Genomic DNA, 26,728 nt, shown 5'->3' with positions numbered 1-26,728 from the left:
TCATTTTCACACTGAGAAAGTTAGGGGATTCTTTGTGGAAAGGGGGTTTTTGTTCTCAGCCATTCAGCACCATCCAGACTAGCTCTTCAGAGTTGATACAATCGTTGCTGTCCTCATGTCCTGCTACCGACACTTTTGCTTCTTCCTCTGTCATCTTCTCTCCCAGAGTGATGAGGAGATGCTGTATTTCAGCCCCCATGACAGTGCCATTCCCTTATTTATCAAACACCCAAAGCTCCTCTATTCAGTCTTCATATGTGCCCTGGTCCTTATTCGGCAGCATTGGCAGAAAGTGTTCGAAGTCCAACACCTTCACATTCACCTCATCACTCTTGGGATTCTCTAAGACCTTGAGCACCTCAGCACTGGTGGGGTTCTGGCCCAGGGCCTGCAACATGTCCCCACACTGACTGTATAAGATCTTTCCATCCCCCATTCAGTCAAACAGCTGGAAGGCCTCCTTGAACTCTGCTGTCTTATCTTCGGTGAAGTCACACATCTTGGCTGAGCAGCTCAGTTGTGCTGCTGCCACTTCTGCTGCTTCTTTAAGTCCTTAAACAAAAATGCTATGACTATAAGCTCCTTCAAGGGAAACCGATCCTATTCAATATTGCTTTGTGAAAGGTAGCATAATATGGAAGTATGTTTTGCTGTTTTGCATGACTTCACATGTCTAATGGGTATTTAATTGTCTTTTCTGTGGCTAGAAGGAAAGAGGGAATCTGGAGCTGAGAAGAGAAATTTTTTTTAAAAAATTAAAGGTAGCATGACAGAGAGGAAAGAGTAGGAGAACTGGACCTAGGAGACCCTAGGAGACTGGAGCTTAAGCTTAGGCTCTGTCACTCATAGCCTAAATCAATTTGGGCAAATCACTTAATATATCTAAGCCTTAGTTTTTTCTTTTGTAAAATAAGGGTAATATTTGCATATTACACCTCACAGCATCTTTGTAATGAAAATTCTTTGTAAATCATGAAGCACTTTTTAACTATGACAAATTACACCCCACACAACATCTCAATCATAGTAAGGTGCTCAAAAAGTATTTAAAAAATGATTGATGGTGCAGTGGATAGAGCACCGGCCCTGGAGTCAGGAGGACCTGGGTTCAAATCCAGCCTCAGACACTTGACACTTACTAGTGTGATGTTTAAAATCTAAATTGTGGTCGCCTTAAATTAGAAGCTTTAGCACCAGTCTTTGGGCAGTAAGAATTTATTAAAGCATACAGGTATTCACATGGAAACCAGAAAGTTAAGAAAAAGAAAGCCTATCTAGCCTACAGTTCCAGCCTGGTCGGGTTATTCCTTAAATCCTCTGCCACGAACCTGCTTCAATCACAAACTCCCCAGCAAACTGATTGTGGAAGCTTTTTATAAGTCCGGAGCATGGGCAGTCTTTACACACTGCTTCAAACTGGATTGGTTAGCTTCCAAATCCACTTGAGTGTGATTACAATCTAGTTAACTTTGTAGGCTAATAAGCAGTCAATCACTCTCACTTGATTCAATCAGTATAGATTAATCTCCAGGTGGGTCTTTGAGTATCTGCTAAATCCCATTATTTCATCACACTAGCTGTGTGACCAGGGGCAAGTCACTTAACCCTAACTGCCTCACCCTAAAAAAACAAAAAAAACCCAACCAAACAAAAATGAATGAGTGAATGACAAAGAAGCTCAACAGAGAACTATGTCTTGAAACAGGAAAAAAAAATGCACTTTCTTCCTATCAGGCAGGAGGAAAAAAAAGGATCAAAGGAAGCACTAATTTAAGGCTGTGCAAATCTAAGTGAACTGCAGCGTATTTCAATAAAAAATGAAAAGTACAAATCAAAAGACAAAACAACTTTAAAGTCTCAGAATTGCTGTAATTAAAGCTAAGAATTTAAAGCTCAGATTTATTAGGGCATGCACCCTTCTAAGTATTTGCATTATAACCATCCAGCTGATTAAAGATAAAGTTGAAGTATAATCTATTTGGCGAGAAAGCTTATGAGCCTTAGGAAAATTTAATTAAAGCCAATGGGCAGATTAAATGAGTAAAATAAAATGATAAAAAGGAAGATATAGAGTAATTAAATATAAGGAAGAGAGCTAGCAAATCTTACAAATTCTTCTCTTCCTTTTCCTCCCACCTCCACTCTGACACGCAGCATTTTTTCTTGAAAGAAAACCACTGTCTTTTTGGTAGTAAGGGCAGGAACTTATTGAAGTATGACAAAACAATTTTATTATAAGATGCTAATTTATATCATGAATCAGACTGACGATCACACTTCTCTTCTAAATCAAGTCAAATCAAACCACACCTATCATGTGCAAGCCATGATAACAACAAGGATGTGCTGGTAAATGTCTAAAAACCAGGCTCTCCCAGAAAAAAAAAAATTATGCATACCCACTTTTAAACTTAATCTGCATTATTAATACTTTCTTAAGTCTAGTCAATTAACAAAGCAATATATCAAACCCCTGTAGCAACTGTGATTTCAGAAGTGTAAGTGCTCATAATGAAAATTTAAGGATGTGTTCTCATAAGTCAGTTAAATTAAAAATGGCCACAGCACACCACTGGTTAGGGAATACACACACACACACACACATGACATAAATATATACACACATATACTATACACATATACATATACATCAGTATGTGTGTATATGTAGATTTTCGTACATATACATTTCAAAAGCACATTGTTTTCAAATAACTCCATCTTAAATGATTACAGCAGAAAATCTAGTCATCATGTCAGTAATCTTTTGCTAGTGAAAATCCAGATTCCTCTTTTCCTTCCATGTTTTGATGTTGCAGTTACTTTGGTTGAGAGCAGATCGAGCTACAGAAGTTATGCATTTTTTCTTTCTGTAGCGTTGCTGAGAAATGATAAAGGGACATTTTTATTGCACACAATTTCCCAATAGCACTATTCCTCTCCTACATTTTGATCATAATGTAGAACACTGGAGGTGTTTGTTCTCCTTGCCACATACTTAATTGTAGAGCTGGAAGGGGCCTAAGAAATTATTTAGTCCAACTCTCTAACTTTAATTAGGAAGCAACTGAGGATCAGAGAGGTCTAGTATTTTGCCTAAGATGGTAAATTCAGTAAGTACTGGAGCTAGGACTTGAACCCAGGTTTTTGTTTTGTTTTGTTTTTTTACTCAAAATCAGTGTTCTTTCTACTATATTTTGCTGCCTCAAAGTTTGAGAGCTCAATTTTAAAAGCACAGTAAAACTTTCTCCCTATAAAATAATCATAATTTCTGTCAAAAGTAAACCCAAATCAAATAAAAAATTGTAAATTAAAATATATGTAGCTAGGTGGCTCAGCAGATAGAGCACTAGGCCTGGAGTCAGGAAGACCTGAGTTCAAATTTGACTTCAGATACTAGCTGTGTGACTCTAGGAAAATCATGTAACCTCTGTTTGCCTCAGTTTCCTTATCTGTAAAATGGGGATAATAATAGCACGTACCTCCCTGGGTTGTTGTGAGGATCAAATGAGTTAATAATTGTAAGGTGCTTAGTACAATATCTAGCACATAGTAAGCACTATAAAAATGTTAGCTATTATTGTGTCTCCAATCTCAGCTCCCACCCATCAAATTCACAAAGATAATAAAATATAAGGACAATAGTACACTATTGGAGTTGTCACCCGCAATATTCTGGAAAATAATATGGAAGTTTGTGAGAAGTTATATATTTTGACCTTACAGTGTTACTACTGGGCAGATAGTCCAAGGAAGTCAAAGCCAGAGGGAAATTATATATTACATATACATTGTGTAACGATTGGAATGATGCCACCTGCTGGATACTTACTGTAGAAGAGTTCTGCCCATGAAGCGAAGGTCTTTGAGGGCAAGACCAGGAGTCTTTTCTTTGGCGGCAGGAAGTGACGCGGGCTAGTGGGAGGAGGAAGGAAGAGACTGGCGCTGACTCTGGGGCTTTTTCCTGAGGACGCTGGCGGAGAAGGGAGCTAGAAATGTGCTCTCCCTTTAATAGATAGGAATCTAGGCCTTTCTCTCTCTCTTTACCAAATTCTTATTCTCCTTAATAAATGCTTAAAAACCTAACTCTTGCTAAAGCTTATAATTTATTGGCGACCACTCATTAGATATTTTAGACAGACTAGCTAGAATTTTAACCCTTAACAATTGTTATATATATATACACACACACATGTGCATACATATGTGCAATACACACATACATTCATATGTACATACATGATCATATAAATATTCACGGTAGCACTTTTTTGTGGAAGCAGGAAACTGGAATAAAAATAGATGATTATCAGTTGCGAGAGTTTCACTAATTACAATGCATACATGTAATATTATTGTATTGTACCATAAAAGCAATGGATATGAGGAATTCAGAATAAGACAGAAAGATGATTTTGTTGTGGGTCCAAAGTACCCCAGAAGTTCTCTGGGGCACATCAAGGAACCTTGTCCTTGAGAAACTAAACCAGGGGACAGATATGCCTAGAGAGATAAGCAGAACCAGATCGAACTGAGCTAGCTTCGGGACCTCCACCCTTCATTCTGATCTCCCTTACCTCTGGGGGAATAACTTTGGGTATGGCTGCGGCCTTTGTGTCCAGAAGAGAGAGATGGCTTGAGAGATCCGTAGCTACCCCTTACCCATTTCCTCTAGCTACTACCAGTGGGGGATGGTCCTCCCTCACTAAAGGAACTTTCCACAGGCAGATGGTTCGTTCCCATCAGTCCCCTATAAAAGTACCTACCAGCCTCCTGCTCAAGGAGATTGGTACCTCAGAGCCATGTGCTTTGTGCCTTTCTCCCCAAGAGAAGTCCAAGGATTTCTCTTGGTTTCCCTTCCTTTCTGTTCCATTCCCGCCCCCCCCCCTTCCCTTCCCTTGCCCCTAAATAAACTACTGTCATGGGGCGCAGAGCACCCCAGAATTTCTCTGGGGCACACCGAGGAATCTTCTCCTTGAGAAACTAAACCAGAGGACAGATAACACCTAGAGAGATAAACTGAACCAAATCTGACTGAGCTAGCTTCGGATTCCTACCCTTCATTCTGGTCTCCCTTACCCTGGGGAGATAAGTTTGGGTGTGGCTTCGGCCTTTGTGTTCTGAAGAGGGATCCATAGCCACCCCTCACCCAATTCCTTTAGTCACTACCAGTGGGGGATGGTCCTCCTGCTCACCCAATTCCCCCAGCTACCACCAATGGGGGATGGTCCTCCCTCACTAAAGGAACTTTCCACAGGAAGATGGTCCACCCCCATCAGTCCTCTATAAAAGTACCTTCTGGTCTCCTGTTCAAGGAGATTTGGTACCTCTGAGCCATGCGATTTATGCCGAATCTCCCCATGAAAAGTCCAAAGATTTCTTTCATGGTTTCCCTCCCCCCACCCTTCCCTTCCCTTGCTCCTAAATAAACTATCACCTTATTCTAACTACATTTTGTGTGCAAGAGGGTGTAATTCTTTAAAGAGGAATTCCCAAGAACCCCAACCCCAACCCGTACCCCATTTTCCCACCATATCACTACCGTCTTATTTTAATTGCTTTTGTGTACAAGAGGGTGCAATTCTTTAATGAGGAATTCCTAAGAACCCCTACCCCTAACCCAAACCCGTATCCTATTTCCCCCATAACAATTTTGAACTGCTTCAGTGTGAAATGAGGAAAACCAAGAGGCCAATATACACAATTATTTCTTCCCACTGCCCCACCAACAAAAAAGGAAAACAATACTAAAAATTTAGAATTCTGACTAATTAAATGACCAATCTCGACACCAATGGATTGATATAACTCTTTCCTCTTAGTAGAAGAGTGATCAACTACAGATACAGAATGAGGTATATCCTGTCCCACATAGTCACCCTGTTGCTTTATTTGCTGAATTGAACATGTTTGTCCCTAGGACCAGGGTGGTAGAGTGGATATGTAGCAGGATCCCAAGAAATCCAAAAGATTCAAACCCCCTAGGTCAAGGGGAAAACAGCTCTCTCCCATCTCAGGAATGAGGAGTGGTAGGGCATGGCCCCAGTATGCTGATGAGCAATTCAAAGGACTGCAAGATGATAGGCAAGATCTGGATGGATGCTGCATACTCTGCTGATACCCCATTATCAAAGACCCCCTCTCAGTCATCTGGCCCCAGTTTATTTTGTGTTTCTTCTTCCTTTGTAATTCCCTCCCAGTTCTTTGTGATGCCCTTTCCTCCCTTCTGTTTGGTAAAAATACAAAAGACCAGTCTTCTTTTACTCCAGCAGGACAGTCACCAAGGTGATCTATTCCCAGGCCATATATTCCTCTCCTAATGAATCTTTTTATTTTACAAGATTCGTGATGAGCCTTGAATTCTTTGGGCGAGCTAACCCCTCCCCATCCCCTCATCTAGGTCACAAGTCTCCCCCAAACAGATAGAGTGGTGGACCTGCATTCAAATTTCTCCTCTGACATCTCCTAGTGATGTGATCCTGATCAAGTCACCGAATGTTTCCGGGCTTGTTTCCTCATCTGTACAATGGAGTTGGGTTAGATGGCCTCTGAGGTCCCTTCTAGTTCTAGAGCTACAATCAACCTCTCTTGGCATTACAAGAAATGAATATTTCTTTCATATTTAAAACTAATTAACCTATATCAGATTGGTTGCTGTCTTGTGGAAAGGGGATGAAAGGGAGGGAGGGAGAAAAATTTAGAACTCTAAATCTTATGAAAATAAGTGTTGAAAACTACCTTTACATGTAACAGGAAAAAATAAAAGAAATGTTTGTTGCATATTTAAAACTATTTATTATTGTATTAGGACTAAGGATTTTCCTCTTTTCTACTTCCTCATCCAGAAACCAATCAGTGTGGGAAATCTCTCTTAGAGATTTACCCAGGCCAAGATCTAATCAAATAGTAAAAAGAAATTCTAAATTTGAGCTAATGGGTGCTCATTGTGTTAGCTCAGACAGGTCCTGGGAAAGTGTTGAGTCTCCCTATTATCAAAACAGGTGATGTGGAAGTTGATGTCTCTTTGACCAAGATATGAATGATGTAAGTGAAATACCCCAAGACCTTCATTTTAATATAGCCCAGATCTGTTTTTGTGTTAAACAATACAAGTTGATTGCCATACCTACTGTAACTCCACTGCCATTAGGGGTCTTTGCTCCAAGAGAGATGTCCAAAAGACCGTCTTTTTATTAATAATCTGCTGGCCTTATTGATAAAATGATTAAATTACCCTAAAATAATGTCTCTCAGAACTTTTTAATCATCATAGGGTGAAAGGTTTCTATTAATGGGGGAGGTGGGTAAGACAGTGATGGTGCAATAGATAAAATCTAAATTAAAAAATATGACCCTCTCATCAGAAATGTCAGGTGGGGAAGCATATAACAGAGAGATGAATAATAGCTAGATGTTCACCACAACAATGAAGGAGATTCATAGCAGAAGTAGAAGAGGGTTTTCTTGTGGATGATCAGCAAGGTTCTTCAGATGCTCCTGTTTTTTTGCATAAGTGTGTTGGTTGTGAAAAATCCTGGAACACTGTAGAAACTCCTGGAAGTCTTCTCTAAGTATACAAGACTCTGACCTTAGAATTTAGCCAAAGAAAAACTCAGTGGATGAAAAATGTCTGTTACTCATAATTATGTCATTCATTTAGAAGGACAACCTATAAAGTTTTGTGTGTGTGTGTGTGTGTGTATCAGGGATAGTCAATATAGGTGAACTAAGATGTACATTGCTAATTTAATTTTTTTTTGTTTTTTTTTGTTTTTGCGGGGCAATGGGGGTTAAGTGACTTGCCCAGGGTCACACAGCTAGTAAGTGTCAAGTGTCTGAGGCCGGATTTGAACTCAGGTACTCCTGAATCCAGGGCCGGTGCTTTATCCACTGCTCCACCTAGCTGCCCCCGCTAATTTAATTTTAAAAGACATTTTTATAGGAAAAAAACTCAGTTGAACCAGTTTTTATTCTTAATTTCACTTTTCAATTGTCTATCCCTAGAATAACCTGTGAGAAAATAATGGGGTTTTGGGACTCCCAGAGGTTTCGTTTGGGAGCATAACACTGGAGCCTTGCCTGATCTGTTTCATAGCCAGCCCAGAGTCAGTAAAGTTGGACCTAAGACTCTGAATACTGACTATAGAGGTTAAAATCACACCTACCTGAAAGCCTTCTTCTCAGATGGTCTGTCCTCTGGACTCTGACCTCAGCATGTACTACTCATGGACCACCCTCAAGTCCAGTAAACCAATAGATTTGAATGATGCTAGCCAATTAGCTTTGAGCAGTGTGGAAGGACCGCCTCTCCTCCAACCTGCAGGTAGCGTATGCTCTCTCCTTCTCTTGGAGGTGGCAGCTATGCTGAGCTCTATCGCTCACTTCTGAACTTTCATTGACACATGTTCTCTCCTTACTAGTATTTAATATGCTTTAATAAATGCTTAATGCCCCCAAACTGGTGCTATAGCTTTTAATTTCTAAGAAGCAATATGTTAGAAATCCCAGCTTAATTCCCTAAAACTTGGTACCGAGATAGGCACATATAATTTCAAATGCCACAAACCCAAGTGCAGAGATCTAACCTACCCTAAATAAATTATAGACATGTGATTTAGAACAATAGTTAGAGTAACATAATGGATGTGTGACCTTGGGCAAGTCACTTAAACTCTTGGTACTCTCTTACAACTCTAGGGTTATAAGTTACTCAAAAGGTGCTGACCTATATTGGTAGAGGGTGTTTCAACATCCAAGACTTCCCTATGCCAATGAAATCAAAGGTCCAGTCCTTCTACCTATTATCCCTAAAGGAAATACTTTGGAAATACAACCTGTTTGGGTGACAGCAAGGTTATGCTTTCTTATCTGGCAAATATTCATATACATGAAAGTTAAAAGAACCCAAACATGATTTCATATCCCACCTCAGGAAATAGAACAAGCATAGAACTAGATCTGAACTAAGGCTTCTGTCTCTTGCTTTGTTTCTAGGTTACTGATACTTTGGTGTAAGGTTTCTGTATAGTTTTCTACTGCGACATGCACAAGCTCATTATTTTTGCTCCCCAATAGCCTTTAGCCCAGTTTTCTGCAAGGGGTCCAGTTCAATAGGTAAAAAAAAGGTCACTTCTTCCACAAGCATAAAATCTACTATTGATACCTTCATACTGTCATTTCTACAACATAGTGATTTGTAAATATATTTTAATTTTTAAAAATTTTATTGATGGGGTGGCTACGTGGCGCAGTGGATAAAGTACTGGCCCTGGATTCAGGAGTTCCTGAGTTCAAATCCGGCCTCAGACACTTGACATTTACTGGCTGTGTGACCCTGGGCAAGTCACTTAACCCCATTGCCCCATAAAAAAAAAAAAAAGAAAAATTTTATTGATGCCTTTTGTTGCAATATTAGTCATTTCTGTGTTGAATCCCCCTCCTCTTACAATTAAAGAAATACATTTAAGCAAATGCACCCAACACAGTGACCATTTCTGCTAATGTATATAACATTCTGCCACAGTAGTTAAGGACTCCCTATGAGAAGGGCATTTTGTTTCATCATCTGTTTTCTGAAACCAGGAGTGGTTTTTCAGTTTCTCATAGTTTGACTTCCCATAAAGGGAATGATCTTTTCATTTACAATTGTTAGTCATTGCAAATACCATTTTGGGGGGTCAAATCTTTCTATAATTTTCTGAATTTCTCATTTAATTTCTTACAAGAAAATAATATTCTGTTACATCCACAAGGTCTCTTCCAGCATTAAATCTGTGATCAGATAGCACAGTTTTTTTCAGCCATTCATCAACTGATGGGAACTCATTTTCTTTCCAGTTCTATGCTATCTTTCAAAGTCCTTTTCCATGTCCTCACAGCACCTTTGTCACTAGGAAAGGCTGGTAGTATCACCAAAATTTGACAGCTGAGGAAACTGAAGCTCACCAAAATTAGTAATAAAACTAGGTTTAGAACTGGGATCATTTGTAGAACTCCAATAGGGAAAAACAAACAAAACCCTACTATATCCCAAACATCACACATGTATTCTTGCACCATCTAGACTATCAGAATTATAGGGAACTCAGAATAAAAGTATTAAGAAAATCTCAGTACCTTAAGTAAAACAGAACCTATGCTCTGATTACACTGGGAGAAGGGGCAAAGAAGGGGAAGATTGGGGGGGGTGGGGAAATGATCTCATATAAAAGAGGCATACAAGAAGGAGTTTTTACCTTGGAGGGAGAAATGGGGATGGGCAACTCTTGAACCTCACTCTCATCTGAATTACTTCAAAGAAGGAAAAAATATACATACAGTTATATATAGAAACCTATTTTACCCAATAAGGAAGTAGTAGAGGCAGGGTGTAAGAGAAAAGGTATGTGGGTGTGGTGGGAGACAGAGATAAGGGGTTATAAAAGAGAGGGTAGGTTAAGAGGGTCAGAAGCAAAAGAGAATTTTGAAAAGGTACAGAGTAAAGAGAGAAAGAGAGAAAAGGATAAATAGAAAAAAATAGGATAGAGGGAAATGCACAGATAGTAATCATAATTGTGAATGTGAATGGGATAAACTCACTCATAAAATGGAAACAGAGAGAAAGGATTAGAAATAACAATTCAACAATATGTTGGTTTTTTTAAGAAACACTTGAAATAGACACATGGTCAAAATAAAGGGCTGGAGCAAAAATCTATTATGCTTAAGGTGACATAAAACAAAAACAAAAACAAACCAGGGAGAGCAATCATGATTTCAGACAAAGCAAAAGCAAAAATAGGCCTAATTAAAAAGGATAATCGGAGAAACTACATCTTGCTAGAAGGTGCTTTAGATAATTTAGTAATATCGATAATAAACATATATGGGCAGCTAGGTGGCACCAACCTTGGATTCAGGAGACCTGAGTTTAAATCTGGCCTCAGATACTTGACATTTACTAGCTGTGTGACCCTGGGCAAGTTACTTAACCCTCATTGCCCCCCATAATAATAATAATAATAATAATAATAATAATAATAATAATAATAATAATAATAATAATAATAATAATAATAATAATAAACATATACACACCAAATGGCAGAATATCCACATTCTTAAATATCTAAACAGGGAGAGTAAAAACAGAGAAAAAAACATATGCCAATTTCCCTGACTATTGATTCAAAATTTTTAAATAAAATCCTAGCAGGGAAATTATAGCAATACACAACAAAGATCATGCACTGTGACAAGGTGGGATATATAACAGGGATACAGGGCTGCTTCAATATTAGGAAAACTATAAGCATAATGGACTATATGAATAACAAAAACACAAATCATAGGATTAATGCATTTGACCAAATACTAGAAAGCATAGGAATGAATGGAACCTTTCTTAAAATGGGTGGTATTTATTTAAAATCAAGAGGAAGCATATTCTGTAATAGGAATAAGCTAGAAATCTTTCCAATAAGATCAGGGAATGAAGCAAGGATGTACTGGTATTATCACCACTATTACTTAACAATGTATTTAAAATGCTAGGTGTAATAGCAATAAGACAAAAAGAAACTGGAGTCAACAAGAAAACACAACTATCACTCTTTGCAGATGATAGAATGATATACTTAGAGAACCCTAGAGAATCAACTAAAAATCTAATTGAAACAATTAACAACTTTAGCAGGATATAAAATAAATCCATAGAAATCATCAGCATATCTATATATTGCCAACAAAACCCAGCAGGAAGAGATAGAATGAGAACTTCCATTTAAAATAATTGTAGACAATATAAAATACCTGGGAATCTGCCTGTCAAGACAAAGTCAGGGACAATACAAAGACAATTTTGAACAAAACACTTTTCATACATAAAAAAGACAGATCTAAATAACTGAAGAAATAGTCATTGCTTATAGGTAGGCTGAACCAATATAATAAAAATGATAGTTCTACCTATATTTACTTATTCAGTGCCAAACCATTCAAACTACCAAAGACTTATTTTAGAGAGCTAGCAAAAACAATAACAAAATTTATTTGGAAGAACAAAAAGTCAATATCAAGGGAATCAAAGAAAAAATGTGAAGGAAGGCAGTCTAGCAGTACCAGATTTCAAACCATATTATAAAGCAGTAATCACCCCCAAAAAACCTCCTGGTATTGGCTAAGCAATAGATTGGTGGATCAGTGAAAGAGATTAGGTACAGTAAATGATCATAGTGATATTGTTTGATAAACTCAAATATCCAAGCTTTGGGGGCAAGAATTAATTCACCATTTGTCAAAAATTGCTGGGAAAACTGGAAAGCAGTTTGGCAAGAATTAGGTATACACCAACATTTCACACTGTACCCCCAAATAAGGTCAAAATAGATAAAAGAGTTAGACATAAAGGGTGATATTACAAGTAAATTAGAGATACATGGAAAAATTTACCTGTCAGATCTATGCATAAGGGAAGAGTTTATAATCAAATATGAGAAATCATAGGAAGCAAAATAATTTTGATTATATGAAATAAAAAGGTTTTGCACAAACAAAATCAATGCAGTCAAAATTACATGGAAAGAAGGAAACTGGATGGTGTGTATGTGTGTAGATTTATAAGTTTCTCTGATAAAGGTCTCATTTGTCAAATATATAGAGAATTGAGTCTTATAAAAATAAGAGCCATTCCCCAATTGATAAATGGTCAAAAGATATGAAGTCAATTTTCAGATGAATAAAAGCTATCAATAATCTCATGAAAAAAATTGTTCTAAATCACTATTAATTAGAGATATGCTAATTAAAACTGAGGTAGCACCTTACACCTATCAGATTGGCCAACAGAAAAGGAAAATAACAAATACTGGGGGAGGGCAGAGGAGGTGGAGTAGGTGGAAAAGCCAGGGCCATTAATGCATTGCTTAAGTTATGAACTGGCTCAACCACTCTGGCCCAATTTGGAGGTATGCCCAAAGGAGTATAAAATTAGGCATACCCTTTGGCCCAGTAATACCACTAACAAGTCTGTATCCCAAAGGAGATCAAATAAAAGGGAAAGGGACTTATTTGTCCAAACATATTTATAGCAGTTGGTTTTTTTGGTTTTTTTGGTAGGAAAGCATTGGAAACTGATGGGATGCCCACCAGTCTGGAAATGACTGAACAAATCCGATATATGATTGTGGTGGAATACTATTTTGTGGTAAGACATGAAAAGCAGGATAGTTTCAGAAAAAACCTGGGAAGACTTACATGATTGATGCAAAGTGAAGAGAACCAAAACACTGTACACAGTAACAGCAATATTTTAAGCATTATCAACCATGAAAGCCTTAGCTACTCTGATCAAAACAGTTCCAAAAGACCGGTGATGAAAAATACTATCTCCTCCCAGAGTGAGAACTGATGAACTCTGAGAATAGATTGTAGCATACTTTTTTCACTTTATTTTTGTTGTTTTGTTTTGCAAAATGACTAACCTGGAAATGCTTTGCATGATTTCACATGTATAATTGATATAGTTTGCCTTCTCTATAGGAGGGAGAGGGGCTGGAGGAAGGGAGAGAATTCAGACTCAAAGTTTAAAAAAAAAAGGAATATTCAAAATAAAAAAAATTCATTTAAAGCTAACATCTATAATGAAAATGTATTATTCTATAAGGGTAAGGGGGAGAAAGCATTTATATAGCACCTATTATGTATCAGGAACATACTCTGCAAAGAACTTTTAAAAATATTATCTCATTTGATCCTCACAACAACCTTGCAAAGTCAGTGCTATTATTCCCTTTTTACAACTGAAGAAATAGAGGTTAAGTGACTCGTTTAAGGTCACATAGCTAGTTGTCTATGGCTAGATTTAAACTCAGGTCTTCCTGACTCCAGGCCCAGAACTCAATCCACTAAATCATCTAACTGCCTAAACAGGGGTTCTTAACTATTTTTGTGGACCCACTGTTCTGAATGTGTGGGAAAGCCTATGGACTTCCCAAAATGTATTTAAATGCATAAATACACAGAAATATGAAAGAAATATATTTTGTTGAAATGCAGTTGTCAAAAAGAAAAATTAAACCAAGTTCAGGGACCCCAGGTTAAGAACTCTGCTCTATGATTTGTGAAATAGTCTTTTTTTCTAATTCAAAATTCCATAAGCATCACTCTCATGAATAATGGAACAATAAGTATTTTAATAGCTCCTCTCAATCCTAAGACTAATATTTTCAGAAGAGATCTTAACAAATAACTTACAAGTTACTTATAATGTCTAATATTAAATCACCACAAACTAATTAGAATGCTACTACTCAAGCTGATTTTCAGATCTTTCCTGAAATTCTTCTGCATCAGACTGAGGATGTTATATTTTTCACTTAAGAAAGTCAAATTTCTGTCACATCAACTCTCCTTATCATTAAACTTTTATTGTGTCATAGATGCCTCTGGCAGTCTGGTGAAACCAAGGAACCCTTTTTCAGAATGTCCCAAGATGCATAAATAAAATACGCAAGATTACAAAGATAACCAATTATATTGCATTTTTTAAAAAAATATTTTATTTTCGTATCAGCTATATTTCTCAAGGCAAACTTCCTCCCTACCCCTTACATAGAGCCAACTCCCATAGCAAAAACATGAAGGACAGAAATTCACCAAATAACCATGATATAGAAAAAAAAAAAGATTGACATTATATTCAGTGTTCCAAAACCAGTCCCCTGTCTCTGCAATGGAGCAGTAAGGAGTCTTCTCATCTCTTTTGGGGGATAAAACTTTGTCATCAAAATTTTTAATCATGTAGCTTTATTTATTTATTTATTTTGCTATTTCCCCTCATTTACACTGCTGCTACTGTACATATTATTTTCTTAGTTCTACTTACTTTACTTTGAATCAGTCCATATAAGTCCTTCCCATATTTCTTCATATTCATCATTTATTACAATAGAGTAATATTCCACTATTCATGTAGGATCATAGATTTTGGGCTAGGATAGACCATAGAGTTCATTAAACTCCCTATTTTACAGTTGAGGAAACTAAGGTACAGGACAATTTAGTGACTTGCTCAGGGTCATAAATTGTGTCTGAGGCACTATTTGAACCCAGGTCTTCCTGATTCTGTGTCTATCACCTTATGCACTACAAAAGGCTGACTCTCATTTAGCCATTCCTCAATTGATGGACATGTACATTAATTCTAGTTCTTAGTCCACAGCTTCCACAACTCTTCCAACAGTCAGTCACATTCTTTATCATCTTTGCCAATTTGTTGGCAGCAGAGTGAATTCTGAGTTGCATTTCTCTTCTTTTTAAAGATCTGAAACATTCATTCAGATAGTTAATAGCTTTAAATTCTTTTGAGAATTGTTTATTCATATCTTTTTTGCCACTTATCTAGCTGGGAATGACCAACTAGTTCTTTTAAGGCAAATTCATGGTAAAGTTATTTTTAAAAAGTCACTAATAGTTTTGGTAGATTGTGCAACAGACATTACTATTTTTTTTTAAATCAAAGCCACCCAACATGTTTTGATAGAAACAAGAAAACTAAAACCATTATTATGTTTTAATAAAAGAATGACTAGAGAAAGAAATTCTCTTTTTATCAATTACACTATGGCTAAAAAATACAAATTGAGAATTGTGTTCAATTTATATAATCAGAGTGGATTTTTAGTTAAGGCTTTGCTATGTTTTATTAAATTAAGCTAAGCTAGCTTTCTAAGTTGTTACTTTAACTTCCCCCCATTTTTGTGAGTTTAAATCCCTTGTTTTGTAAACCTTCCCCTTTTCTATGTGTTAGTTTCCCTGTTTGTACATAAGTTAATTCCTTATCTAGACTCATGAAAACTTACAAAAAACTCCATTATGTTCTCACAGTATATCAATGTGTTGCTTCATTAATCATGGATACCCAAGCCAACAAGAAAGTTGAATTTTGATTTTTTTTTTTTTGCAGGACAATGAGGGTTAAGTGACTTGCTCAGGGTCACACAGCTAGTAAGTGTCAAGTGTGTGAGGCTGCATTTGAACTCAGGTCCTCCTGAATCCAGGGCCAGGGCTTTATCCACTGCTCCACCTAGCTCCCCCATAATTTTGATTTAAAATCATGTGGAACTGGGAACTCCTACAGCCATAATGTTACAAATGACCTACTTCCTGACTCCTGTTATACTTCTATATTCCTGTAAATCATATATATATATATATATATATATATATATATCAATATAATGAATATTTATTAATCTAATGAATATATATATACATTTTTATTAGTTTTACTTTATTGACTATAAAAATGCTCTCTATAAAAATCTCTCAGTTTATCCTTGGCTACCAAGGAAACTTAGATCTAATTCACTGGCAATTGCTAGCTTTGATAATAAATGAATTGTGCTTGGAACTTTATGCCTCAGTTTACCTTTATTTCTCACAGAATATGGCAGAGGCTAATTGATGACCCTTTAAAAAGTTTCTCTGAGGGGCAGCTAGATGGCGCAGTGGTTAAAGCACTAGCCCTGGATTCAGGAGTACCTGAGTTCAAATCCGGCCTCAGACACTTGACACTTACTAGCTGTGTGACCCTGGGCAAGTCACTTAACCCCAATTGCCTCACTAAAGAAAAAAAAAAAAGTTTCTCTGGAGAATGGTATGATAGATACAATAGATACAACAGTAAATTGCTTCCAAATTCAACTTCATTATAAGAGAATAGGAATCTGCAGTTTGAGTTCTTTCTGTCTGAAAGAGAATTTTATCAAAATTGACAGTTCTACTTTGACCTTAAGGATTAGTTGCAGCTTTTCCATCTTTATATTTCTAAAATCTGTCTAAAATAGGTATCAGAAATGAGAATAAGATGTGCTAAATTTGGCAGTGAAGTAGACAAATCTAAAGAGGACTGGCAAACATCAAGTTCAATTATATAAATTCTATACCATATTCTCATTCAAACAAAAGTGTATTTTTCTCTTCAGAAATACATACAGCAGATCACAAAATATAATAAGAATTATTTAGACATTATTTTGGATAGTCTCTGAAATATAACAATATTTTATATGTGTAGACAGACAGACAGACAGACAGACAGACAGACACACACACACACACACACACACCCCATACAAAAATCTGATAAAACATGATTGGCATATAACATGGATATCAATTCTACCCTGTGATAAAAAAAATTGGGACCTTTTAGAGGCATTTCATACACATATACAAACACACGTTTATACTATTATATATTCTGTTATCATATATAGTTTACTATTATATATTCTACATCTAAACTATATTACATATTCTATGTCTACACACATATACAACATGTAAATAGAAACACATAAATGCTAAAAATACCTTTTCTCTAGAAATCTTTGGCAATATTAGCCATCTAATAAATAAAACATGAAAATATAAAATTTTCCAATTAAATGATATTAACTTGAAAATACTAAACATTTCTAGAAATATAAAGTAGGAAGGTTAACTTGTACAAAAATCCTGAACTTATCAAAGAATCTGGGCAATATAAAGTGACAAAAACAAAATAAGCATTAATTTAACAGTACCGCCCAAATCACTGAAGGGCCTATGCTACTCATTTTAATACATAAGTTTCTAGAAATCCTGAGGCAAAGAAAAGTATATTATTTACAAAATGCTTGGGATAGTTGGAGAATTCCCCTTCAAAGCTCTCAGTTTAAAAAATACTTGTTTGGTTCGAACTACATGGGGAGAAACTCCCATCCACATGACAGTTGTCTTTTACATTTCTTCCATACTTGATAGTCAATTTTAACAAAGAAAGTTCACCCTAAATTTAGGAAAGTTGGCAAGCAATAGAAGCCATTATCAACCACAGCAGAAGTGCCAAACATGCAACCCATAACTCTCCAGAGTGCAGCCTGAACCAGATTAAAATGTATTTGGGAAATCTTAAACAAAATAAAAATACAACATAGATAATACTACATTTCAAAAACTAAGTCAATATGTAGTCCACAGGGATCCTTATGTATGTTTTAGTGGCCATTACTTCTTTTTTTTTCCTTTTCTTTTTTGCGGGAAAACGGGGATTAAATGACTTGCCCAGGGTCACACAGCTAGTAAGTATAAAGTGTCTGAGGCCGGATTTGAACTCAGGTTTTCCTGAATCCAGGGTCGGTACTTTATCCACCGAATCACCTAGCTGCCCCAGTGGCCATTGTTTCTATTTGAGTTTGACATCACTGACAAAAAACCATAGAAGTACTGGAGAGCAGTCAAAACTCAAAATTTTATATAATGACTTCCTGCAATGATAAGTTTTTCATCTGAAAGTCTCACCAGGAAATGTAAAAACCAAAATAATTAGCACAGAATATGAAAACAGGGAAAAATTATTCTAGTATTTTCAGCTCAAAAGTTCTGAGAGTCTTTCCAAACACAGACAAAATATGTCTTAAGACCAAATATCCTGCAGATAGCGTTTTTCTTCTCGTAATGTAGCCAACATTTTCATTGCTTCCAATTTTTCAACCCCAGCCTCCTTGCTTAAGATCTCCACTAAAGCATCATTCACATCTTTCGCCATTCCTTTTGCATCTCTAGAAAAGAAGAACATTTTTATTTTGATGTAATACTTTAGTAGCTACTATAGCAAATTTAGCAATAATCTAACCAAGGCAGGCAGCAGAATCTCAGACACTGAGTAAGGCAGGACCTCAGAATCACCTGAATAAAACATGTCACTAAAGAACTCCTTGATTAACACTGATTAAAGTTGATTCAACCCCTATATAGCTGTTTGACTAGATATTAATCCACTTATTGTATAGTTGAAAGGTGTCAAAGTCATGGCCAGTGGCCCTACAAAACCCCCCAAATTGTAGCCTAAAACAAATTAAAATGTAATGGTGAAATGTTTGACAAAATACAAATACAACAACATAGATAATGTTAATTTGTGGTTTTCTAAGTCAATATGTGGCTGACAGGGATTTGCTTCTGCTTCAATCTGACATCACTGATATAGTTTATATTACTCCATCTCATCTGCAGAGGCAATGAGAGGCTTGTAAAGCATTCTGTGCAAATCGAGACACACTATTCCTATCTTCCCTGGTCAACTAGTACAGTAACTTTACCAAAAACCATTCTTTTGTCTCATAATTTGGATTTGACCATTATGTCAAAAGGATACAGGCATTTTGTATCAGGGCCTTTCATGGCAGAACTTAAATTGAGGATGTTCAGAATGATTATTGATTGCTGCCAGGCCCACGTATATCACCAGAACTGCTACCATCTAACCTGCTGTGGTTGGAGCTGAAGGTAAGGCTATTGCTCTAATAGTTTTTATACTGATTCACTTTGATTATAATAATGGTGATCACACATTTATATAGTACTCAAAGGTTACAAATTCTTCATACACATTTTATCAATTGACTTTCACAATCGCCTTGTTTAAGTAGGGCACATACATTATTATTGACTTGCAACCTTCATTCTCATCCCCTATATCCAATCTGATGCCAAAGCCTGTTAGCTTTACCTTTATAATATCTCTTTATACTTCCCCATCTCTCTTCTGCCACTGTCACTGCCACCCTAGTGTAGGGTCCTTTTCACTTCACACTGGGACTACTGAAATGAACTTCTGCTTCATCTCCCTGCCACAAGTCTCCCCCTACACTAGTCCATCCTCCACTAAGCTGTTAAAATGATATTCTTAAAGTGTAGGCCTAACCGTGTCACTCCCCTACTCAATAAATCCCACTGGTTCCCCATCATCCTCTCAGGATTAAATATAAAATCCTTCAAATCACTTAAAGGTTAATAGACTAATCATATAATGATGAAAACTTAAGTTTCTTTTATGCAACAGGAAAAGTACTAAAACTACATATTAACATTCATCTAACACCTAAATTAGATGTTCTTATCAGGAAGACTGAGGTGAAAATTAACCTCTGATAAGGAATTCTTTATACCATTTTAATACAGGCTTTTAACCACTTAATAGTGATGTGCTGAGAATCCTATAATATTAAATGGTTTTTCTTAGCACTAAATCTTATCTATATCCATAATATCAGTAAGTTAAATCAAAATAGCCATTGCATTTAAGGGTAATCACTAGGATTTCCACCAAAGGATCATGGCCCAGAAGTAAAAATGATGTAATTCCTCAACAAAATAAAGTCCAGGTTTGTCAGTTTAGTCACAAATACTCTTCATTAAAAAGCAAGGGGGGCAGCTAGGTGGTGCAGTGGATAAAGCACCGGCCCTGGATTCAGGAGTACCTGAGTTCACATCCGGCCTCAGACATTTAACACTTACTAGCTGTGTGACTCTGGCCAAGTCACTTAACCCCTACTGCCCCGCAAAAAACAAAAACAAAAGAACAACAAAAAAAAAAAACAGGGGAAGAAAGCACCCTGCCTTGACATTAGCAAATAATTCATGCAAAACATGAGACCATACACATACACACACATATATATGTATATGTATGTGTGTGTGTATATATATGTATATACACACACATATGTATATGTAGGTGTGTGTGCATATATATATATATATATTCCTCAGGCTGGTTTAATTACATAAGCTAGACAATTTACATATAGCAAAGTTAATCTTCACCATTTTCCTGTTAAGGACATTTTGGGTGTGTGATTCCATGATGCTGGGAACTCCTGGTTAGTAACTATCCTTACTAATGCAGACTGGCACCTTCTCTGGAACTTAGTCTTATTTAGGTGTCCTAAGAGGACAAATGACTTGCTTAAGCAATCAGTAAGTGTCAGGGGCGGGACTTGAACCAGATCTTCCCAACTCCAAGGACAGCTTTTTCTCCATTATGCCACAATGGCTAAATATCAAATTCTAGGTATCAAAAGTATGTTTGAATATAATTTGAATACTTCTATTTTTGTGCTTGAGAAAATATTTCTTCATTACATGACCAAATCAATTAATACTGAAAGCTATCTGTTTACAGAATTACTGATTTATTTTTCCTATATAATGTACTAATGTCAAATCCACTCACCCACACACATATATATAACCCTTTTCCTGGAGAAGGATTCTTGTGACCTGCTGGGCATAAAGGCGAATATTATCTTGCACATATTTAGGTGGAGTATCTTCCCCATCCACAGGAATATCTCTTGAGAAGGAGACTTTCAGCTGAGTTAAAATCCCATTCTTAAGGAAATGGCTTAGGTCTTCTCTGAAATATAACATACAGATAAGGTTAGCTAGTTTTTAAGACTGACTGTTAGGTATTGTACTAACCAATGGTCAGTATAAAATACTATGATATTAAATGATGAAATACCTGAATAAATAGTCTCTATCTTTATATCTGCAGCCAAAAAACAGCCACATGGCTCCAAAGTTTCCATCTGGATGCTGTTCCTGGATCTTTTCTCTAAATGAAAAAGAAAATAATGTAGTTGATATTGAAATAATGTAAAAGCCAAATTTCTCTGCTGTAAAACAATATTGTAAAGCAATGTTGGTTAGTTTTTAAATTGCTTCTTTTTGATTTTATGTTTAATGTTCTACCTTGAAGTTCAATCATTGACTTAACTTTTGAATGTTCACTCACCTATGCCTGATCACAAGAGCTGGTATCAAAAGGCCTAAAGAGAGCTTCTCGCTTTTCAAATGAAAAGAATTATGTAAATCTAATTTAAAAAAAAAATGTAAAAATATATAATTTCTAAACACAGCATGGAAAGGATTAACTAGATTATACTAAACATAGCATATGAAAACTATGTGAAATACTATTTTTTCCATAACATTTCATACTCCAATCTCCTTAATGTTTGACAAGGAAACTGTCCCTAAGAGCAGATGAGGCTCACACCAGCCAGCTGAATACAGCTTTTGGGGGTTGGCTTTCTAATTCCCTAAAGGTATAAAAAGTTCTATGTACAAGGTGTCTGGGCCCTTCAAACTTGAAATATACGCTAAGGTTATGGGAGTCATCACAGTTGGTCCTATAGGCCAGACCCAGGCTAAATATACTATGGCTAAGTAAACTTCTGTTCCTTAATTATTTTATTCTAACACTGAGCCTGAACTAACAGAGAACTGGTCTGAACCAGACCAAGGGAAAATTTATATCTCTAAAATTTTTATCAATGAGAGAAAGAACAAATCAATGAGTTGGGCATATAACTATAAAACAAAAAACCCCACCAAAATCAAAAAACCTTAGAAAAGCAACATATCAGCTCTCCCAACTTAAAACCAATGTAGAAATTCTGAAAATCAAAGATAAATAAAATTAGGGGAAAAATACTAATGGTAATTTTAGCTAGCAATTTAAAAAGAAAAAAAATAGTTTATGTCAAGAATGAAGATGAAAATTCAGAACAAATTAAGAAAAAATGGAAATGACTAGACATTATTCTTTTAAATTATATACCCATAAAAACCGAACATATATAAAATTGATATATAAATTTAAAATATTGAGATTAATAGAAGGAATAAATTTAAACAATTCAATGTCAAAAAAGAAATTTGCCAAGTCATAAATTAATTCTAAGGGAAAAAAAAAGCTGAAGGATCAGATATGTAAACAAGTGAATTAACTCTATCGAACATTCAAAGTACAATTGACTCCTTTATCAAACTTTCTATGATACAAACATGATTTTGATTCGTAATTGGAAGAGTTAAAAGAGAAAGAAAACTATATGCTAATATCTCTTTAAAAAGCTAACAAAAAATATTGACAAGATACAAAATCATATTTATAAGATACCATAAACAGACTGAATTTATACTAGGCATGCAGGCTGGGTTTCAATATAAGAAAAACCAAAACCACAATACATAAAATTAACAAAAATAATAATTTAAAAACACATGATTATATCAATAGATGCCAAAATATTTTTTTTTAGCAAAATCCAACATCTCTCTACTCCTTTTCTTAACTAGGAATTACTTAGCTTAATATTTAAATTATTTTTATGTCTTATAACCCTAATAATAGTGGAATGAGGCAGTTAAAATGTTGGGTGGGGGGGCAGCTAGGTGGCGCAGTGGATAAAGCATGGTTCCTGGATTCAGGAATACCTGAGTTCAAATCTGGCCTCAGACACTTGACACTTACTAGCTGTGTGACCCTGGGCAAGTCACTTAACCCCCATTGCCCTGCAAAAACAAACAAACAAAACAAAACAAAAAAATGTTGGGTGGCAGAGGAATGTTGTCCTGGGATTAAAAATTGTTGGAAACGGTCTAAATGTAGAAAATCAAGTTTAGTACATTGCCTCATAACTGAGGCAAACACAATTAAAAACATTTTAACCTCCTTTCTTCAAAATAGAAAGCAGGGAGTAGAGCATGAATGTTTATAAAAAATAGCTAGGGACAAGACATGTGATTTCACTGGTAGTGAGAACTCCCAGATACAGGAACTCCCTCTACCAATGCAGGGTTAGTATATTCTCTGAAATTTAGTGGCCTAGAACAAATGTCAACCTCAAGGGGCCTCCCGAGTGCAAACCGAATCATATTAAAATGTAATTGTAAAATGTTTAACAACAAAAAAAATATAATACAACACAGATAATGTTAATTTGTGGTTTTCTAGGTCTATTTGGACTGCAGGGGATCTTTTCTGACTTTCCAAGGGATACATAGCCATTATGTATTAAAGGCAGTAATTTAACTTCTTAGTTTCCAGGACAGCTCTCTACCCACTATGCCAAGCTACCACAGTATTTTAAAGGAAACTATTCTATTCTTTTATGATATATATCTCTATCTATATAGAGGGAACATAGATGTTATTTCAGATACAGAGTTAAAGTACTATTAATAGCTCTCAACACCATCTAGGACTGTTTAGATAGTGTTAATGAAACTGTTAAAAATGACTGATGGTGATATTTTTTCATGAAGTCTCTGAAATAATGGGATCTCATTCAGGTACCTTTTATAAATGATGTTAAGGATCTTAGAGATAACTTTTTGAATTCTATAATATGAAAGAGTATCTGAAAAGGAACATCAATCACCGTTCTCATACCAGAATAAAAAAACTGAAATGTATGGATAAGAGCAACATGTTGGCAAAGTAAATCAACACTGCTCATTCATTGCTCATTCATAAAATAAAATTTTATAATACCAATTCATGATTGAAAAATCGGCAATATATTCTGAATAACTGCTATCCTATAAAATTGTTAGCATTTACTTTATACCCCATTCCTATACATTTGATTATCAAAAATGTTTTTCAAGAATTTTGGAGAAAAGTATGATGCCATTAAAAATTGCCAAGAGGGATAGCTAGGTGGCACAGTGGATAGAGCACCGGCCGTGGAGTCAGGAGGACCTGAGTTCAAATCTGGTTTCGGACACTTGACACTTACTAGTTGTGTGACCATGGGCAAGTCACTTAACCCTCATTGCCCAACCAAAAAATTAAAAAAATAAAATACAATAAAATAAATTGCCAAGAAAGTTACCCAGGAAATAGAATTGAAGGTCCCTATCAAATTTCCATCCTGTCCTAGAAGATATTAGTTTTTCCCATTAATCAAAAAAATGGCTGCTCTTTGAATATCAAATAAGGCAGAACATACCTATGTTGTAGGAAACCAATAAAAGGTGCTACGCCAGTTCCTGGACCAATCATTATAATGGGTACTGAAGGGTCATTGGGTAATCGGAAAGAGTTTGTGGTATGAGGAAAAATGGAGATCTGAAAAATCAAGAAATATAATTACAAGATCAAAAGAATACCTTTGAGGGGGAGGGAGAGGAAGTCCAAAGCAACAATAAGCGATGAAATCTGAAAGTATACTTTTCTCCTCAAGAACCACCTCTGAATAAAACAACAGCATCAACCTTAGTGAAACCATGAACAAATTCATCACAATGAAAGAAAACAGGCATATATAAAAATGAAGCTGGAAGGCTTTTCTATTTTTCTCCTTAATCCCAACTGTGTTTTTAAAATGAGAATAAGCCACATTTTTAAGTAAAGAAAGGGTATTGAGTACAAAAGATTTATCAAGTTTTTCTTTTTACAAGCTCAAGTAGAAAAATATATTTGAGCAGAAAATCCAAGGTCACATAGGGAATGAAAAAAAATACATATGTGTGTATATACATATGTGTATGTATATGTGTATTTGTGTGCATTTTATTGTAGACAGAATATCTGCCTAAAGCTCTGTGAAAGGGTCTTTGCTTTTTATCCTTTAATCCAGAGAAAATAACTTGTGAAATTCAATAGCAGAGTGCCTTGCATTAGCAATGCAAAATTGACAGTGTCAAATCCAAGCACTGATTTCTTAATAAAAAAAATGTAGCTAACTAAAGATATATTTTAATACTTACCAATGTCTATGCACTTTATATGAAAAATTATCTTGACCATTATTATGTACATAATCTCTAAATACTAAACATACTTGATTTCTGTCGCAGAAAGGAACTGGAATAATTGGTACTCCCAGTAAAATTCTTGTTTTGAAAAATATCTACACTGATTTCTTCCCTTTATTTCCCCTCTGTATTGTGGGGACAGACTAATAAAATTGGATATTTTAAAATTTTTTTCTCCCTAGGGACCACTGGGTTTGTGAGAAGGCCATCCCTGATTTTATAATTTCTCCTCACTTTTTATACTTGTAAGGCGTGGTATCAGGAATCAACTTAAAACTTTCAGGGTCAGTTCTACAGTAATTTCTTTTAGTAAAGGAAGCACAAATTCTCAGCTTCCTATCATTTCACATCAGCCTAATAGGCTTGGAAGACTAATGAGTGTACATGATGGAACAATTTCTTAGGGGACAAAAATACATTGTAAAATTTCTTCCTAATAAAGGCAGTATGTCCAGAAAATAGAAAGAGGAAGGTGAAAGCATCAGCTGTCATCCCCAAGGATTCTCACATCAACACAAGAAGTCTTTTAATTCTCCCCAGAGGCTAAGCACTCTGCAACTCAAGTACCTTACAGAAACTAAAACAGTCAAGTGATAAAATAGAAATCACATCTCATAAGGACAAGAAATATAATGAGGACCTTATGATAAGCCTGAGAAAACTCATTTCCATGACCAACAGCCTACCACAGAAGATTTTTCCAAGGGTCACATCAGTATATATAAAATAATCACAAAGGCCAAGGAGCAGATATGAATGTAAGTTGTGGATTAATGAAATAAGCTATAGTCTTCAGTGTTTTTGGTTCTCTACAAAAAAGTCTAACATCCTTGTTAGGACACTAGTAATCTCTAGTGTTTGCTTAAGTTATACTTCAGACTTAAAATTGTGTATATTGGGGAAAAGGCAGGAAGGGAAGATAAGGTCAGTGGTGGAGAGAAAAAAATGAAAGCTTTTAATCATACTGCTGTGGTAGTATTCTGCTCTTCCTGAAATAATTTCTGGTAGAGGGAAAAAATTCAAACTCTTTTTGACTATAAAGAACAGAAGAAAGCAGAAAAACAAACCATACCATGTGAAATGTGTTTTCCTGGGGGGATATAAAGACTCAGAATATGCACAAAATACGACAATAATGTTCTTCTGCACTTAGAACGACTGGCATTCAAATAAATGTAATTTTTTTTTTAATGTCAGAATTTGTTAACAATAAAGTTCATATTTCAAATATATATTTTATATTTTCATTATCAAGGCATTAAAATAAAAGCATACATTTTCATTTTCAGAACCTGAAGAAAACAATGTA

At 35.8% G+C, this 26,728-nt stretch overlaps 1 protein-coding gene across 4 annotated transcripts in view; it reads right to left on the bottom strand.

The window, feature by feature from the left end:
• Positions 1 to 18,116: 18,116 nt before the first annotated feature.
• Positions 18,117 to 26,728, bottom strand: part of MTRR (5-methyltetrahydrofolate-homocysteine methyltransferase reductase) — a 45,217-nt gene continuing 36,605 nt past the window's right edge. For all 4 annotated transcript variants that reach the window (XM_043977591.1, XM_043977593.1, XM_043977594.1 and 1 more), the window contains 4 exons: positions 24,612 to 24,730; positions 21,332 to 21,424; positions 21,041 to 21,223; positions 18,117 to 18,584 (listed from right to left, as the gene is read on the bottom strand). In XM_043977591.1, the coding sequence (XP_043833526.1) occupies positions 18,440 to 18,584; positions 21,041 to 21,223; positions 21,332 to 21,424; positions 24,612 to 24,730 (540 nt within the window). In that variant the 3' untranslated portion in view covers positions 18,117 to 18,439. The remainder of the gene's footprint in view (positions 18,585 to 21,040; positions 21,224 to 21,331; positions 21,425 to 24,611; positions 24,731 to 26,728) is intronic.

The sequence above is a fragment of the Dromiciops gliroides genome, chromosome 1 (assembly GCF_019393635.1).
Source record: "Dromiciops gliroides isolate mDroGli1 chromosome 1, mDroGli1.pri, whole genome shotgun sequence".
Taxonomy (NCBI): Eukaryota; Metazoa; Chordata; class Mammalia; order Microbiotheria; family Microbiotheriidae; genus Dromiciops; species Dromiciops gliroides.
Note: the sequence above shows the minus strand (reverse complement) of the source record. Positions and strands in the feature narration are given on the sequence as shown.